An 18,585-nucleotide genomic window follows, 5' to 3' on the forward strand; every position below is an offset into this window, starting at 1 on the left:
GATTGCTTTTATATTTTATCATTTTTCAAATGAACTGAGCTCTTCCTATGTGACAAATACTTCCATTTTATTATTAAAGCATTTCTGGTAGGTAGGTACATTAGGTTTAAACTCACCCTGTGACTTTCATGGGGGGGGTGGATATCTGACCTTATCCAAGAGTGAGATGGTACTAGATCTACTTTAGTAGTTCTCTGTATTGTGGTATGCTTTCTTAAAAGATGGTGACAATCACGATTCAAGTGATTAAACTGGTGTTTTTTTTTAGGTGTGTAGCACTTGGATAGGAAGTGGCGTGGTAAGTGACCTGAACGATCTTCGGCGTGTTCACAACCTTCTAGTCTCTTCTCTGGATAAAGTACAAACAGGAAAGGGTTCTTCCAGCCAACTTTACAGGGAAAGTGCAACTACTATGGAAAAACTGGCCGTACTCAAAGCATGGGCTGAGGTAACCATTTAGGAATATTGGTATACCAGAAACCACTTATTCTAGCTTTTCTGTGGATTAAAAAGTGCATTAAATGCAAATATTCTAAGTATTTTATTATTATTATTAACCTTTATTTATGAAGCGCTGTAAATTTACACAGCGCTGTACATGCAATCTTTTTAGTTAGACGGTTCCCTGCCCTCAGGCTTACAATCTAAAAAAGACATGATACAGAAGGAGAAGGGAGTGGTGACGAGAAAGGGTAAGAGGTCCAGCAGTTCCTCTCAACCTCCGAGGCCTGGACCAAGGCAGATGGACTGGAGGGAGGGCAAGGCTTCATAATGGATGGTTAATCATTATCCAGGGAAAATACATAATCACAAGTAGGATAATACATATACAGTACATAGGAATACAGGAAATGGATCGATAAACAGCCAACAACAGAACATCAGATAGTAAGCGACAATTATGCGATGCCTGGGAAGGCTTCTCTGAATAGGATGGTTTTCAGCTCCGTTTTGAAGCTGGTTAAAGAAGTGATGGCTCTTGCTTGTGGAGGAAGAAGGTTCCAGGAGTGAGGGGCAGCAAGTGAAAAGGGGCGAATCCGGGCTGGGGCAGAGGAAATCCTGGGCTGGGACAGGAACCCTTGACTACCAGAACGGAGGGCCCTAGTGGGAAGGTGAGGAGAAAGAAGGTCTGATAAGTAAGGAGGGGCCAGTCCATGGAGGGCTTTGAATGTCGACAGCAGGAGCTTATACTGAATGCGGAAAGGGAGAGGGAGCCAGTGAAGGGATGCCAACACAGGAGAGATGTGGTCAGAGCGGTGGGTGGAAGTGATAATGCGTGCAGCTGAATGCTGGACAGAGATTAAAGGACGGAGGTGAGAAAGAGGAAGCCCAGCCAGGAGGACGTTACAGTAATCAAGTCGTGAGATCACTAGGGCATGGACCAGGATCTTGGCAGTAGAGGCAGTGAGATATGGTCGGATTTTGGCAATATTGTACAAAAAGAATCTACAAGCCTTGGCTGTGGTCTGGATCTGGTAGTTAATCTTCTTTCTATCTGTCTATTGATTATTTCATTTTACAAAACATACTATATGCATGTTAACAGAAAGCATACTAGCTGCATAGTTACTGTCTGCAAAAATTCCAAAAATGCTATTTGGTTTTAAAATGCAGTAGAACAAGGTACTTTCTGCCAATAGCCATTTATTTATTCTACTTGGAGGGTGTGTGATTCCGTCTTGGATATTGCATATTGCTTTGGAAGTAGTACCATCTGCCTGCCTGCCTGCCTGCTTGCTTACTTTACAAAATATACAGGATTTTTTGTTTATTTTTAGAGGAACACAAAGATCAATATTTCTACCTCACACATTTAAACTGAACTTTCTCTTAAACTAGTGTCTTCAGTCTTCCTTGCCCTGAAAAGAGGGGCCACCAAACACTATTCTAAGTTCTGTTTATTTTGAGGACATATCTTCTCCTTTACTGTTTACATTATTAATGAATTTTGTATTCATAAATTTTATATTAAAGGATTTGTGTTAAGGCATTTCAGAAGCCTAAGCCAAATATGATAAAACATCATTCCAAACTTACTTACTTTCTCACATGTCTATGGTAACCATTTTTAAAAATTTATTTTGGACCGATTATTTATTTTCATTATTAGTGAGCCCTTAAACAAACAGAACACACAGGAAGGGCTGTACTGTTCTACCACTACTGTACTTATTTTTCCATCAAAATCTGGTAGCAAAAGACACAGAGCTTTGTGTCTAATGTAATGAAACACAGATAGGAAGGGACACATTCACGGAACATGGGATACTTTCTTTCTTTTTTCAACCCAGCAAGACACAACAAGTGTCGTTAAGTCTTTGTATTAATCTTTACATAAAGGTGTATGTTGTGGCTATGAAGATTAAAAAAGAAGCAGAGACTAAACCAAAGAAAGCCATGAAGAATGGGGGTGATGATGACGACGATGACTATGGCACAGCTGATGAGCTGCCACCAGACAGTTTAATAACCCTTGTGCAACCAGAGCTCCCTGCTCTTAGTCGCCTGTGGTTGGCTGCACTTAAAGACTATGCTCTTTTGACTTTACCAGCAGAATTTGCAAGTCAGCTTCCTCCAGATGGTAAGAAACAAAATTTATCTGCCATAAAATTATTTCTGTCTATGTGAGATGCAGATAGGTCCCTGACAGGCAAAAGTAGTTTTAAGATATAATGTCTTCCATGCGTGTGATTTGCTGTGATTTATTTATACTGGAAAATTGCAAAAGACTGAAGGGCACAATCCCTTAGCATAGGGGTTCCCAACCTGGGGATCGCGACTCCTTCATGGTGGTCGCCAGGTTGGGAATCCTCCCGCCTCCCCCTCCACTTTTCCCCACGGGTGCCGGCGCTAGCGCGGGCACCGCACAGGGAAAAGGGGAGGGGGCAGGGCTCCCTCCTCTTTCCCTTCTCCCTGCAAGGGCTGGCCCTGGCACAGGCACTCACAAGGAGAAGGGGATGGGGGCAGGGCCACCTCCTCCTCCCCCCTTCCTTCCCACAGCTGCCAGACAGCCGCAGGGAGGTAGGAAAGGGGGTGGGGGTCCTCCTGCTCCTTCCCTCCCTTCCCGCGGCTGCCAGACAGCCGCGGGGAGGAAGGGGCGGTCGGAGCTGCCTCCTCTTCTTCTCCCCGCGGCTGCCAGGCAACCACGGGGAGAAGGGGACGGGACTGCAAGCCCCAGAGGCCTTTGCGGCCGGAAGTCCTGCCCCTTCTCCCCTGGTGGCCTCCCTAATTGGTTGGGAGGCTGGGAAGGGGCAGGACTTCCGGCCGCAAACCTACTGGGGCTTGTATGCAGCCGAAAATCCCGCCCCTTCATGGCCTCCCAACCTATCGGGGGGGGCACGAGCGGGACTTTCCTCCCCAATGGGGGTCGCGGCCCAACAAAGGTTGGGAACCGCTGCCCTAGCATTTAGTATAACCTTTTCTTCCTTTCTTTCTTCAATACTACAGTGCTCGCTCCATTCTTGCGGACTTGGGATTTGTGCCCCTTGAACATCCTCGGCAACCAAACAGAGGGAGTTAATATAGGGCATGTGCCCGTGGCATGTTCCTGTACGCCCCTATGGGAGCCTGCCTGCATTAAAGCCAATAGGGCTTGAATATGCACGTTTTTTGTTTTCATGGGGGGTGTCCGTAACAGATCTCCCCACAAAAACAGAGGGAGCACTGTACTTGCTTCAGAGATTAATGAAGAAGATAACATCCTTTGACCACAAGAAAATGCTGGTCTCAATGTAGATTGTCACTTGATATCTGCAGCATCAAAATACGACATCAATTGTATGAATGAGACCGCACAATCAATCAATTTTGGGTAACATTTCAGTAATATTGTTCATATATTAATCTGTAAGTCCTCAAGTGTAAAATTGGATGATAAATGCCCAAAGGATGCACTTGTTTGTTTGAACTAGCTGAGAATACCATGTTTTTGGTAATAGTGCACCACCAGCTGAAGAATTCTGAGTGTATCTTTTTGGGGTTTTCCCCCCTCATTCTTTGGTCCATTCTGCATAGATTCTAAGATTTACATGATATCATAAAATGTATTTATTATTCTAAATACTAAGCACATATATTTGTTATTGATGTTGTTCTGTTCACCACCACACCCATACTAAAGATACAATGTAATGATTATCTTAATAGGTGGAGCATTCTACACTCCAGAGACAATTGATACAGCTAGACTGCATTACCGCAATTCATGGGCTCCAATTCTACATGCTGTTGCGCTGTGGTTAAACAGTGCAGGATTTAATGCTTCTGAAACTACAGAAGATGCATCAGCAGGAATAACTAATCCACAAAATCATGCCACATCCATTATGTTAAACCCAGCACCTGGAACACCACCTTCCACCAAACCTTTGCAAGAAATAAACAAGGATAGAATGCACTTGATTTTGGGTAATATTGTGCACTTGATTCAGAGCTCTTGTCACACTACTACTGTGTATTGTATGGCTTCTCAGATTGTGATAGTGCCGTTTGAGAATCCTATGCACAGAAATTTGTATACCATGTGCTTTTTTAAAAAATAATCCTTTACTGTTAAGAATTTTGAATTTACCCCATAACCTAAAATACTTTGCCTTTCAGGTGTTAGTATACAGTTCCTCTGTTCTCCTCGACCAGAAGAGCCTGTTGAACATGTTACATCCTGTTTAGAAGCACTGCATACTTTACTGGATTCCGCTTGTGCTAGAACCCATATTGCAGAGGATCAGGTATACTTACTAAAGATTGCAACTGTCGCTATTAATTATAGATCCTTTCAGGACACAAGAACAAAGCAGAATGTTGAATTGAATGAAATTTTGATTGTTCTACTTGGAATGAAAAAGTTTCTGAAATAGTGTAGTCTTCAGGAGAAGGTCAAATCTTGATACCATGGTTTGAGCATTGGACTAGGACTTTGGTAGACCAGCCATAGATGGCCACTAATCAGGGCAAGTCACTCTCTTTGAGATTTAGGGCCCATACAGACAGGCCAAAATAAAGCTGGTTTGGGCCACTTTGGAGGTATGCTGTTTAAATGACACATGCATCTTAAGGGGCCAGACGCTGCACCAAAGTTGTGCTCCAGTCCTTAGGACTGGAGCATGGCTTTGGCGTGGCTTCCAACTTCTTAGGATGCATGTGTCATTTAAAGAACACACTTCCAAAGTGGCCCAAATCAGCTTTATTTTGGCCTGTCTGTACGGGCTCTTCAATAAATCTTCTCTGAATAGCCAAGTCCTTAGTGTAGGTTTGACATAAGTCAGTGTCTGTTAGAAGGCATAGAAAAACAACCTAGGCCAAGCTGTAATGTTGCACTAATACAGTGGGCCCTTGCTATCCAGTGACATTTGGTTCCAGAACTCCGCATGGATACTAAAATCTGTGGATGCTTAAGTCCCATTAAATACAGTGACACAGTAAAATTATGTCCCTTTTATAAAATGGCAAAATCAAGTTTGCTTTTTGGAATTTATGTATTTTTTAAAAATACTTTCAAGTCATGGATGGTTGAATCTGTGGATATGGAGGGGTGACTGTACTGCAACACCAGTGTGATACAACTTTCTACCCTTCTCAGTATTACAGTCATTGAAACCACAGAGAGAACAGTGTGTGTGTGTCACAAGGCCTCCTTGCTGTCTGGTGAAGGCTTTTGGGAAAACTCAGCGGGGCTGGAGTAAGAAGAGGAGAGTACCCTCTCTTGTTACTGCTGGTCTACTAGCTGCTGTCCAGTATTGGATCCTGTCCATGATTTCCCCCTTCCATTTTTAAATTTCATGATGGAAAAAAAAGGAGAGCTGAAAAATGCCAGCTCAGACACGCATAAAAGATGAAATAGGGATGATGACAAAAACGAGACAAAATGGATTTTTAAATGGATTTGTAAAATATGTTCACAAAGAAAGGAATAATAATCTTTGAAAACTCCTGGAGAACAGGAGAGATCCCAGCAGACTGGAGGAGGGCAAACGTTGTCCCCATCTTCAAAAAGGGGAAGAAAGAGGATCCCAACAATTATCGTCCAGTTAGTCTGACATCAATCCCAGGAAAGATCCTGGAGCAGATCATTAAACAGAGAGTCTGTGAACATCTAGAAGGCAATGCCATAATCACAAAAAGTCAACATGGGTTTCAGAGAAACAAGTCATGCCAGACAAACCTAATCTCTTTCTTTGATAAAATTACCAGCTTGGTAGATGAAGGGAATGCTGTGGATATAGTATATCTTGATTTCAGTAAGGCCTTTGACAAAGTTCCCCATGACATTCTTGCAAACAAGCTTGTAAAATGTGGGCTAGACAAGGTAACTGTTAAGTGGATTTGTAACTGGTTGACCGGCCGAACCCAAAGGGTGCTCAACAATGGCTCCTTTTCATCCTGGAGAGAAGTGACCAGTGGGGTCCCACAGGCCTCTGTCCTGGGGCCAGTACTGTTCAACATCTTTATCAATGACTTGGAGGAAAAAATTGGGGGAATACTTATCAAATTTGCAGATGACACTAAATTAGGAGGAATAGCTAATACTCCAGAGGACAGGATCAAAATTCAAAATGACCTGAATAGACTAGAAAGCTGGGCCAGAGCTAACAGAATGAACTTCAACAGGGAGAAATGTAAGGTACTGCACTTAGGGCGAAAAAATGAAATGCACAGATATAGGATGGGAGACACCTGGCTTAAGGAGACAACATGTGAAAGGGATCTAGGAGTCCAAGTAGACCACAAGCTGAACATGAGTCAACAGTGCGATGTGGCAGCTAACAAGGCCAATGCGATTTTAGGCTGCATCAATAGAAGTATCGTATCTAGATCCAGCGAAGTAATAGTGCCACTATATTCTGCTCTGGTCAGGCCCCACCTGGAATATTGTGTCCAGTTCTGGGCGCCACAATTCAAAAAGGACATTGAGAAACTGGAGCGTGTCCAAAGGAGGGCGACTAAAATGGTGAAAGGTCTGGAAACCTTGCCCTATGAGGAACGACTCAGGGAGCTGGGGATGTTTAGCCTGGAGAAGAGAAGGTTAAGAGGTGATATGATAGCCCTATTTAAATACTTGAAGGGATGTCATATTGAGGAGGGAGCGAGCTTGTTTTCTGCTGCTCCAGAGACTAGGACCCGGAGCAATGGATGCAAGCTGCAGGAAAAGAGATTCCACCTCAACATTAGGAGGAACTTCCTGACAGTAAGGGCTGTTCGACAGTGGAACACACTCCCTCGGAGTGTAGTGGAGTCTCTCTCCTTGGAGGTCTTCAAACAGAGGCTGGATGGCCATCTGTCGGCGATGCTTTGATCTGGATTTCCTGCATGGCAGGGGGTTGGACTGGATGGCCCTTGCGGTCTCTTCCAGCTCTATGATTCTATGATTCTATGAAGTTAGGTTAGTTGAGGACATTAAGCATATGGGAAATGGAAAGGGATGACTTTGAATGATATCTTTAGTAACTGTATACTTTAAAATAGCAAATGCTTCCAATAGTCTTTTAGATTCAAACTGAATAAGATACTGGCTGGATCAACAAAAAACTTGACAGCAACTGAAAAAAAACTTTATTGTCTGTAGAATCTTAGCTTATAGTTACTTTCAATGTTAACAATTATTTTTTCTTGATGATAGCTGCTTGGTGTTGAACTTCTCAGTGTGCTTCATCGACTCCTGTTGACCTGCAATCCTCCTTCAGTCCAGCTACTAGTGACAGGTGTGGTGCAGCAGATTATAAGGGCAGCTCAGGACCATTTGCAAGAAAAAAGAAACACACTGAGTAAGACATGCATGTTGAAATTAAGTTTTTATTGTGAAATTAGGATACGCAAAATTCCTCATTTAGAGTGTTATTATAATAGTCTTGCTGTAAAAGTTGTGACTTTCACTGTAGAGTTTGTAAATTATTCAAAATAAAAGCAATAAGATTTCTGGAAAAAGTTAAGAATATTACTTTTTGCTGCTGGAATGTAGAAATGTTTCTGCTTGTATTTATTCTAGACTTGTATTCTATCAACTAGTCAACCATATAGTTTATTCATGCGGACAGTCTTACTGTACTATATGCTAACACATTAAAATGGTTTTGATGGATTTAAAATTAGTTATTCTGTGAAGAATAGAAGCAAGACAGTGTAAAATATTGAACTAATATTTATTCTACTTTTAGTTAGAAGAACTGTTTATTGAATCTGTTTGCTAGAGGAGCAGGTGTGGTTTTTTGCTGATTTTCTCTCCTCTCTCTTTCAACTCCCCCCCCCCCCTCATTTGCAGAGGGAATATAAGCACAAAACAAAGCTAATCCAAGCTGAATAGTTTAATATGAACTGATTCATATTAACGATCTTTGCCTGCTTGTCATTTCTCACAGTTTCAGGAGGGAACAGATTATACTTGTGCATGTTATTTAGCTTATAACTTAGGTATTATTTCATCTTTGATCCTGCCTTCTCTACAGTTTATAAAGGAGAAAAGAAGCAAAAGTCTGTATTTTAATTCCTGATAATATGTTTGAAATAAGAAGTGTCCATATTTATACTTCCAGTTTTTATTATGCACTGTATAATAAACCCTTGCTGTTTTTTTTGTAGTGGCTTCCATGAGTGTATTTTTTAAAATATATATTCTTTTATGTCCTTTTGTTTTAGATGAAGAAGATGTAAAGGAAAAAGACATTAACACCATAGTGGGTGAAGGAGGAGAAAGTGGGGGTCTTGTACCTGGCAAATCTCTTGTATTTGCTGCCATGGAGCTGCTGATGTTTATCTTAGTGCGACACATGCCACATCTGAGCACAAAAATGTCAGACTCTCCAAGTCATCTCTCTAGCAGAACCCAGCTCCCAGAAGAAAGTGCTCGCCTTGTGGCTGCCACTGTTTCCATTCTGTCTGATCTGCCTACTCTCTGCTCCCCTGCTGGTACATTAATTTAATTACTTTGTGCATAATGAAAAAAATAGTTATTTGTAAGGAATGTAATCATAACAAAATTGTAATTATACATGGTGTGTGTGTGTGTGTGTCACCAACACTCATTGTCTTTCAACTGACATTCTTACCCATCTGCTTACAGAATAACTTGGAACTGCAGAGGTTTGCTACATTTTGTTATGTTTGAAATTTGCATGTAGTTATTTCTTTAAACTAAATCCATACTACTGCAGTTTCTTCCCCATTAAGTAATGTTTGGTCCTTCAAAAACATGGGAACACAATTTGACATACTTTAGTTTTTTGCACATCTATAGAAAATTCAGGTTCTGGTCATAATTTAACAATTACAGTAGGACAGCATATAATATGAGTTTGTATAACACGGGTTCACTTACGGGCATCAGAAAAAAATGGTTGATCTAGGCATTTGTAGGTCCTTCAGCAGGACTCTATGATCAACTTCTGACAGAAGCATAACATAGTTTTGTTCTGGAGGCCCAAGAAAATGCCTAGAGAGAACATTTCATTGTTCATTTCAGGTAAGAGAAATCAGATTCCAGACTATACAGTATGTGAAAATCATATTATGCAAAGGGTCCTGGAATAGATCCCTCACTTAGCATGCAGCCCATCTGTACTTGCAACTTAAATAAGTGTCTAATATCAGGCTTAAGCCCAAACTAAGCAAGCCTGCTATTTGGATGTAGTAAACTATATGGCAAGTCATCTGTGATCATTTTCTATCACACACACTATATATGTGTGTGTGTATGTGTGTGTATGTGTGTGTATATATACACACACACACACATATATATATCAAGGTGATTTCTTTTTTGTTTCATGGTAATGATAGTGGCCTAATAGAAAAAGCAATTTGGAAGCATCACATTATATTTTAAAATAAGAGATGTTCATACACTGGTATGTCCTGATATGGTTTTGATATGTCCCCAAGGCTGTGTGTATGCAGGGATACTTATTTTCTCTCTTGTCAGTCAAGTCATATGGCATAAATTTTGACATTTCTTCAGCACAGAGGAACAGGGTAGTCCTTGTTGAAGAACACTGTGTCCCATAGAACTGTGGATCATGCCTGCAGGGTACCATTTTGTAATTACAGTCACCAACAAGAAAATGTATTTTATATTTCAGGATGCATGACTATATTGCCCACAATCTTATTTCTGGTAACACAAGTGTTGAAAGATACTGCTGTAAAAACAGTAGGAAATCAGGTTCCTTTGCCAGTCACTGCAGCACTTCAAGGACTGAAAAATATTGTTACTCTTCCAATGGGTGTAAATGGAGAAATTCACAAACAGTGGACAAATCTTATCCGCAGCACTCTGGCTTCCATCTTAGATTACTCTCAGCCAGGTAATTTGCATGCAGTCACTTGCAACTACTTTTTAAAATGAAGGAAAACTAAGAGATTTGCTATGGAATACAAATCCGCTGTACTCATTTCACATAACTTTGCATTGTAGAACTGAGAGTAAGGAATTACAGGCAAATATCGAGAAATCCAAATCACCTTTGTTATACTTGTGGTATTTGATAGAGTTCGTTATTCTCTTTAATGCATTAAATGTACTGTATTGGTTGATGTTGTACTTTCATCATAAATGGGATTCACATGGATCTGTAATTCAGATCTTTATAATCCAGGGTGGGAGATTACATTGAAAAAAGTTCCAGGTTTTCAAAATCTCATACAAATCAGTAAACTTAAACCTGCTTTCAGAAACTTATCAAGATCTCTCCTCAGTGGCAGTCACTTCCAGGCTACATTACAGTGGTATATACTGGTATTTTATTACACGCCTCAGAAAGATTAGCTTGGAAGTATTGTAAAATATTATAACTTTTGTGATAGAAATGTACATGTTCCAGTATCCTCCTAACTGGAAGTAGCTCCATTGCACTTCCCTGTTCCAAACCCCTTTCAGCATAGCCTCTTGACCTGTTTTCACTGTATGTCTCTGTATATGTTTTCCCCCTAGAGGCTTCAAAGCCTATTTTAGATGAAGTAAGCATACTTACAGCTGTTGCACTATTCCTTTGGTCTGCAAGCACAGAAATAATTGGAGTGCAGTCATTACAGAATGGCTGCATGAACAGATTCAAAACAGCACTGAATTCTCCTGATCCTTGGGTAAGTAGTATCTATATGCCCAGCCAGCATTTCACGATATGCTACCATTGTTCCCCCAAGCTCTTGATTACATTTATACAAATTAATTTGTGTACAGCTGTAAAGTATGTACATTTTTTTGGCATAAAATTTTTAAAACCAAAATACTATCCTACTCAAAACAGTCACTTTCTTCTAGCAGTTCTTTCCTATGTCTTGTTAGAGCTTGACAAATAGTACTGAAGTTCAATTGTTTGGCTTTTCATATTTGTAACACATGGACAAATCTGGCAAGCATCGCTCCGTCATCTGCACCATGTAATTTTTCATTGAGACTTGTGTTATCTAGATGACAGTGTGTGCATCCATGTCTAATCTTGTTCCCCCATGTTTTGGATGCTGCACAGTTGACATCCTGTTGTTCATATCAGCCATAATCTAAAAAAGGATTTGTGTACAAGAGCATGTCTTTCTGTGTGAATTCCTCTTGTATAAATCAGTTTATTAAGTATATAGCATGTGGGTAGTATATACACAGTAGAGATGGTGTTCTTTCCCTTTAAAGTGAAAAGGAGCTATTGAGAGTAACTTATAATTTATGTCTAGCTTTCAAAATTTACTTAGCATTGAGTTACATTGTTGTCATTTGCCACTGAGTTGGCTTTGATTTATGGCAATCCTGTGAATGAGCAACCTCCATATATATGTACTTATACTTTACTACTCCACTGTTTGTTTAGTACAGTGGTTCTCAAACTTTGATCCTCCAGACAGTTTGAACTTCAGGTCCCAGAATTCTTGACTGTTGGCCAGGCTGGCTAAGGCATCTGGGAACTGAAGTCCAAAACACCTGGAGGACCAAAGTTTGGAACCACTGGCAGAAAGAGAGAGAAAGTATGAAATCGAAGGCTTTCATGGCTGACATCCATAGTTTTTTGTGGGTTTTTCAGGCTATGTGGCCATATTCTAGAAGAGGTTATTCCTGACGTTTTGCCAACATCTGTGGGTGGCATCTTCAGAGAATATGCTAGCCACAGATGCTGGTGAAACATCAGGAATAAACTCTTCCAGAACATGGCCACATAGCCTGAAAAACCCATAAAAATTAGAAAGAAAGTAATTTTTGATAGTTGGAGAAGGTATGATCTCAGATGGGTTGCTAGTGGGGAGGGAATGATTAACCTCCCCTAGCTGCCTGTTAGGACTCCTCAAGAAATCCTTGCCCCTAGCCTGGCAATATATTTTACATCTCCTATTGACTTCAGTGTGAAGCTTATTTCAAACCTAATTGCTGATACATGGGAGGATGACTGCACATAAGACTGAATGGAGACAGGGTGGGCTTGGCTTCACTTACCTGGGCAGTTACCCATAATGGAATGTAATTTGATATTAAGATGTTTCCTCACCATGGAATGAGCGTGAACATAAATAATGTATTTCTAAACATAAATGAGACATTTATGGGAGAAAATAATTGCAGAGGGAAAAGTCTTTTCAGATTCATTACTGGAAAATAGTATTTTCTTATGATTAGTAGTGCTATTCTTTCCCACTTTCCTTTTTGAATAATTACTATTTCAGTGTTATTTAATCAATAGCTTGGTAGGCTTACTGCAAATCCTAAAATGACACAGCAATGTTTTTTTTATATATATAATGATTAGGTTCAGGCCAAATGCTACCAGCTTCTACTTTCTGTATTTCAACACAACAACCGTGCCCTCTCAACCCCATATATCCATTCATTGGCACCGATAATGGTTGAGAAACTGAAGAGTGTAGAGAAGAACCGCCCAAACAACAAAACAGAACTTCTAGCAATCCAGGAGGGAATTAAAGCCCTTGAAACACTTGTTGCTCTTGGTGAAGAACAAAACAGTAAGTATTTTGTTTTTCTAGGAGAAAATAATTGCAGAGGGAAAAGGCTTTTCAGATTCATTACTGGGAAATAGTGGATCATTTAAGGTCAATGGTAATATGCTTTCAATTTCATTGATAGATTATCATCCTTTTGCATTTATTTCTTATGGACATAGAACTTTGGTAGGAACATGTGGGTGAATACCACTTGAGTCTTTCTGCTGGTGCAACTGTTTCCACCAGTAAAACAAGAAAGGGTCCATCACCTTGCCCTACAGCTGACCATGCGCAATCAGAATCTGCTCCAGAGGATTGGATGGCCCTCTGGAACAGATTTTGGAGGGATCCAAGGAAGAGCAGAGGGAAAGAGGAAAGGTGAAAATCCCACAGTGCATATCTCCCCTACTAAGGGCTTGGATGTTCATTTGAAGATATGAAAGAAATGTACATTCTTTTTTTGAACACAGAATAGAGCTGTATAGACAGCAACCTCCACAAATCCTTCAGAGTGCCTAAGGGATTCTGGAACAGGCCATCTGTATGTGGCAAAGATATCTGTGATGCTACAGGGTACATGCTTTGTGATAATGCTGTGCTAATTCTCTTACCCATTTTCAGCAGATTAAAATAGTAGGGTTTTTTTAAGCATCCATTCTTCTTATGGTTATATATTGGTATGTGCAGTTTTATGCTATATCTGTACCCATGGTAACAGAGTACCTGAGGGAGTATTTGGCTATTCTGGAACTGAGCACAGTGTGAAGTTGTAAGGTCCTAAAAATAGTTCTTCTGCTCTCTGCCATTGGGCCTTTTGGATTTGTATTAGGGGGAAAATAGATTGAAACCTTCCGATTTTTAAAAAATTCTTAATAAAATAAATTAATATGGAGTATGTGTCTAAATTTAAAATATCTAATTTTAATTATGCTCTTTTTTTAGGAGTCCACTTGCTTGCTCTTCTTGTTCCCACCCTCATATCATATTTATTGAATGAAAGTGCTTTCTCTTCTGCATCTGTGGTATCCAAAGAACTGCATGAGTTTGCCCTCCAAGATCTAACCCGCATTGGACCTCTCTATCCTCATGCATTCAAGACAGTAATGGGAGCAGCCCCTGAATTGAAAACACGGCTGGAAACTGCAGTGCGTGCAAGTCAGGCAAGCAAAGCAAAGGCAGCTGCCAGGCAACCACCACCCACAGTACATTCCACTCCAACAATTAAACTCAAAACTAGCTTTTTCTGATTTATTCCTGTCGGAACCAATCATAAAATTGATCACCAAGCAATGCATCATTCCTTTTGTATTGCTTATAGCACTCTGTATTTTTCCTTGTTTGTCATAACTGTCCACTAGAGGTTATGTGTTACATGATTTGAAATCTGTGCATTAGAAGAGATATAATATTATCTGTATGTACATACTTTTTATGAAATAGAATAAGTTTGATCATGCATATGAGTCTGTGTTAAACTATCACCTGTGATAAAGTGTTTTGTGTGGCACTTGTCTTTATTTTTAGAATGTTGATGTGCTCAAGTGAAGTGTATTATTTTAGAAGCTTGCTGATTAGGTAAGGTTGCTGACATGTTGCAGGGGGAGTAGAAAATCAGTGTTAATTGCCATTCTCACTGAAAATCTCAGGTGGCTTAATGCATTTTTTGTACTGACAAAACAGTAACTGCAATTGTATCAATATCGTACCTCCTGTAGTATTTTTAAAAAGAGTAGGTGACAGCCATTTAGCTATATTAATAAACTGCAACAAACCTGACAGGTTGAGATTCTAGGTAAATGGAGACATTTCTCTCCTCTGTTGGATAAGACAGACCCCTTGGCTATATCTGGAACATATCATTTATTCCACTGAATCACTGTGCATGAGTTCACCCTCTGGTTAAGTAAATATCTGTATTCCAATCTCAAGGAATAGGATCTAGGAAGGCTTGAGCCTTAATACTGCTGTAGATATTAAGCAACCAAATAACATTTTGTTTTCATGCCAATACATTTTCTCTGCTGAGACCAGAAGGGTTTGTTATATTATGCTGACTTGAGATTTGCCCTTCAGAAGGTATTGTCCTGATTTAGTGTAAAATCCTTGTGCCTGAAAGTGAAATGAAATCCAGAACTGTACTTCTTACACAATCTCTTACACATTGGGGCGAAACAGTCACGTGGAAGGGGTGGCTTGAAGCCTCCCTTTCTAAAGACAAATTGGGGCAGCAGTGAACACATGCTGCAGCCCCAATCTGTTTTGCTTTCGACCAGAGAAAAAGTGGCTTTTCCTACTCCCGCCACAGCTTCAAGTCACTCCAGCAGTGTGCAGTGTATAAATGCCATGTTCCTAGAGTGCCTTGAAGCCGCTCACATTTGGGTGGCCGCTCAACATCCAACATGGCTTGAAAGGGCCGCCTGTTCTGGCCCATTGTTTGATTGGATCTTCTGTAGTAGTTCATTGGATGGTGCAGCTGCCACACTTTCTTTTATTTCATTTCTGGGTCCAACCCAGTATATTTAGGGTACAGTTGTGGCTGTGATCAGTCAGTGTTTTCTCTAGAGCTGGTAAAATTCTTTAAAAAAAAAATATTTGACAATGTTACAGCATAACACTCTAATATTAGAGCTGGTGAAATTCTTAAGACTGTTCATAAGAAAAAAAAAACACCAAATCAAGCACTACTTCCTATATTGTTCACATTTAGGCCAACTCTAATTCTCATATGAGTATTTCTGCACAATGTTATCATCTAGTGATAGCAGGAAGGATAATTCCATCCATCTATCAGAATTTTGCTAAACGTTTACATATTCCCTCTCAACCTGGTCTGTTAAGACTGCTGACTATGGTAGTGCATGGAGGGGAAAACTGCAGTCTGAGACACCTCCTCCCCTTTCCATTTTATCAGTTACTAGCTTATTTCACAACTAACGGTAGGGGTATTTCAGTCATATCTTCCATTTTAAACAACAGTTCTTCTTAAACAATCTCATGTAGTACAGTGCTAGGGTATTCTCCCACTCCACCCCCCCAATACTCCAGGGACTGGTACCATATTTGTGCTCATTGGCTATGACTTTTCTTTCCTGGTAATCCACCTCACACCAGCACTGCTCCATAGACTACCACTTTGAATAACACTATTGTATAAGACACATTAGCAATTAGAAGAGAATGTCATTTGTACTAGTTAAGTAGATACCCTTGGATAATGAAATAAATATTTTGTGTCTTCAGTCGTTTAAAGAAAAGGACAAGGAACTACAACAGCTTCATTGGTTATCAGGCTCTACTGTTTCACAAAGGAACCTTGCTTTCCTTTGATAAAATTAGAACAGAACCTTTAAGTGAAGGGTCTCTGTACATATATTCATTGAGTATCAACACTAAGCCTGTTGTCCAAGCTTTGTACAACTTCCATTGGATCCAAACAGAGACCTTTTCACACTACTAGTTGAGGACTGTCTGGTTTGCAGTCTTTACACAAGTTCACCTCTCTAGTTAAAGAATTTACTGAAGGGCAAGGCTGTTTTATAGCCATAAATTCCTGAACTGTTTGCAATGAAAATATGGGGGTTGTTGAATTATTTTAAAAATTGAACAAGTTTTTTAATGGACAAATTTATAATACAAACTTTAAATTACTTCTCAGTTCCTGATTATTTAAAAAAAAGTTCCCCCAACTGGCTGACTGAATGATCTATTATTGTACTTTAAAGATGTTAAAGCTGGAGTATGTAAATTTGAACTTTGTGGTCTACAAAGATGGCAAATACCATTGACATGAGAAGAGTCTGTAACTTGAATATATGCTTGAATATATAGATAGGAGTACATCCAGCCTTAGCAAAATACATGTAGGACATAGGGGACTGGATCTGATTGTAACAGCAACACCTAATGCCAAAATACTTAACTGGAAGGAGAGGTTTGTGACGGTGCTGTGTGTAGGCCTGTGTCCGTTGCCTTTCACTGTCTCTGGCATATATCTTTGTTCCATTCCTTCTGCATATAGGAACATTTCAAATCTCCAGGCACTATCCTTATGTCTATGAACATTCCATCCTCATCCTACCTACTAAAGTTCCAGTATCAGTATTTTTACACCTATACACCTAAGTGAGCTTCATGGCTCAGTAGGTGCTTGAACTTGGATTTCCTAAATCTCACTTTTTTGTAACACTACAAAACAGAGAGACAACAAAAACACTTGTTTTTAATGGTGGAAGTGCCCATAATAAGGAATTCAATTTTTGTTTATTGTTAAGCTATGATATTTCAGTCTACTAATCCCAGTTTTCTACTACCCCAAAAGTTGCAAGTAGATTACCAGTAGACATTTGCTTAGGGTATGTGTGCTGACACAATACTGGCTGCACCTCATTGTTCAACATGTTGGTATGTTACAAATCTGTACCTAGCGTGAACATCCTTCATCTAGGATTAGAGTTTTGTAGACAAAATGTTGTTTGAAACAGGATGTGGCATCTCATTATTTAGAGTGATTAGATTTTTACAAATGGATTGTGATGAGCTCCAAATGGGTCTTTCTAGACAGGAACAATGGCATTAAAATGATAAGCAAAATTCAATTTAATCACAGTGATGCACACAAGTGTGTGCATAAATATCTCCATTTAATATATATGCATAATTGGGGTCTGAGCTGACGATAGCTGACCAAGAAAGGAAACTGGAATGATTGTGGACACTTCAATAAAAAATGTTAACCCAGTGGCTGAGTGTCTTTGCAACAGGCAAGTTTCATGTTAGGTATAATTAAATAGGGCTTGGTACCACAGGCTGGTTCACCCACTGAAGCTGAATGATGGGAGATTCAGAACAGATAAAAGTACTTAAAGTACATTTTCCGGCTGTGGAATTCACTTCCACAGGATGTATTGCATGCCACTAACTTGCATGGCTTTAAAGGGGGATTCAATAAATTCATGCTGGGTAAGGCTATTGGTGGCTACTAATTACTATGACTAAACTTTCTGATATCAAAGGCAGTATCTTTCTATATGCTAGCTTCTGGAGAACAAGTGATGTGTGTGCGTGTGCACTATCATCTTTCCTGCTTGTGGACATCCAAAGGCATTTAGAGGGGGTCACATTTTTATCCTCCCCCCCCCCCCCAAGCAGTCTAGGGAGCACAAAAACAGCTTGAGGGGGAACAGCTGGTCTTTCCCTGTGTCTGGTTTAAACCTAAGCTGGACTACATTCAGCCAAAATGAATGTTTTCCTTTCAAAACCAATCAGTAAGTGATTTCTTCAGTTCTCTTGCAAAAACTTGGATACGTGAACACACGATTAATGATGTATGCTTTAATCTGGTTTTAATTTTTTGTATTGTCTAATCTCACTTTAACCTTTGAATCTTGTGGATTTTTAACAGTCTTTTTAATTATTGTAAGCCTCTTTGAGTCTCAAACTGGAAGAGAGGCAGGATAGAAATAAATGTCGTCATCATCATCCCATCTCCAGACAACCCTCTGGATGGACAGGAAGAAGAGGTTGGGATAGGAAGGGGAAGAGGAGGACTAGCCCTGCCTGCTACTACCTTCAGTCCTAGCTACTTTTAGCGTATAACTCCTGACAAATGACTCATATGAGAATATGACCTTCAACTGAGGGGGAAAACCACTACCTTAAAAATATACACACATAAGT

At 40.0% G+C, this 18,585-nt stretch overlaps 1 protein-coding gene across 1 annotated transcript in view; it reads left to right on the plus strand.

Moving 5' to 3' along the window:
• Window positions 1-17,646, plus strand: part of HEATR5B (HEAT repeat containing 5B) — a 77,255-nt gene extending 59,609 nt beyond the window's left edge. The window contains 10 exon segments of the mRNA XM_042451727.1: window positions 269-448; window positions 2,341-2,581; window positions 4,147-4,407; window positions 4,600-4,727; window positions 7,616-7,760; window positions 8,629-8,898; window positions 10,068-10,292; window positions 10,919-11,070; window positions 12,717-12,930; window positions 13,852-17,646. Coding sequence (XP_042307661.1) covers window positions 269-448; window positions 2,341-2,581; window positions 4,147-4,407; window positions 4,600-4,727; window positions 7,616-7,760; window positions 8,629-8,898; window positions 10,068-10,292; window positions 10,919-11,070; window positions 12,717-12,930; window positions 13,852-14,156 — 2,121 coding nt within the window. The 3' untranslated portion in view covers window positions 14,157-17,646.
• The last annotated feature ends 939 nt before the right edge of the window (window positions 17,647-18,585 follow it).

The sequence above is a fragment of the Sceloporus undulatus genome, chromosome 1, assembly GCF_019175285.1.
Source record: "Sceloporus undulatus isolate JIND9_A2432 ecotype Alabama chromosome 1, SceUnd_v1.1, whole genome shotgun sequence".
In the NCBI taxonomy this organism is placed as follows: Eukaryota; Metazoa; Chordata; class Lepidosauria; order Squamata; family Phrynosomatidae; genus Sceloporus; species Sceloporus undulatus.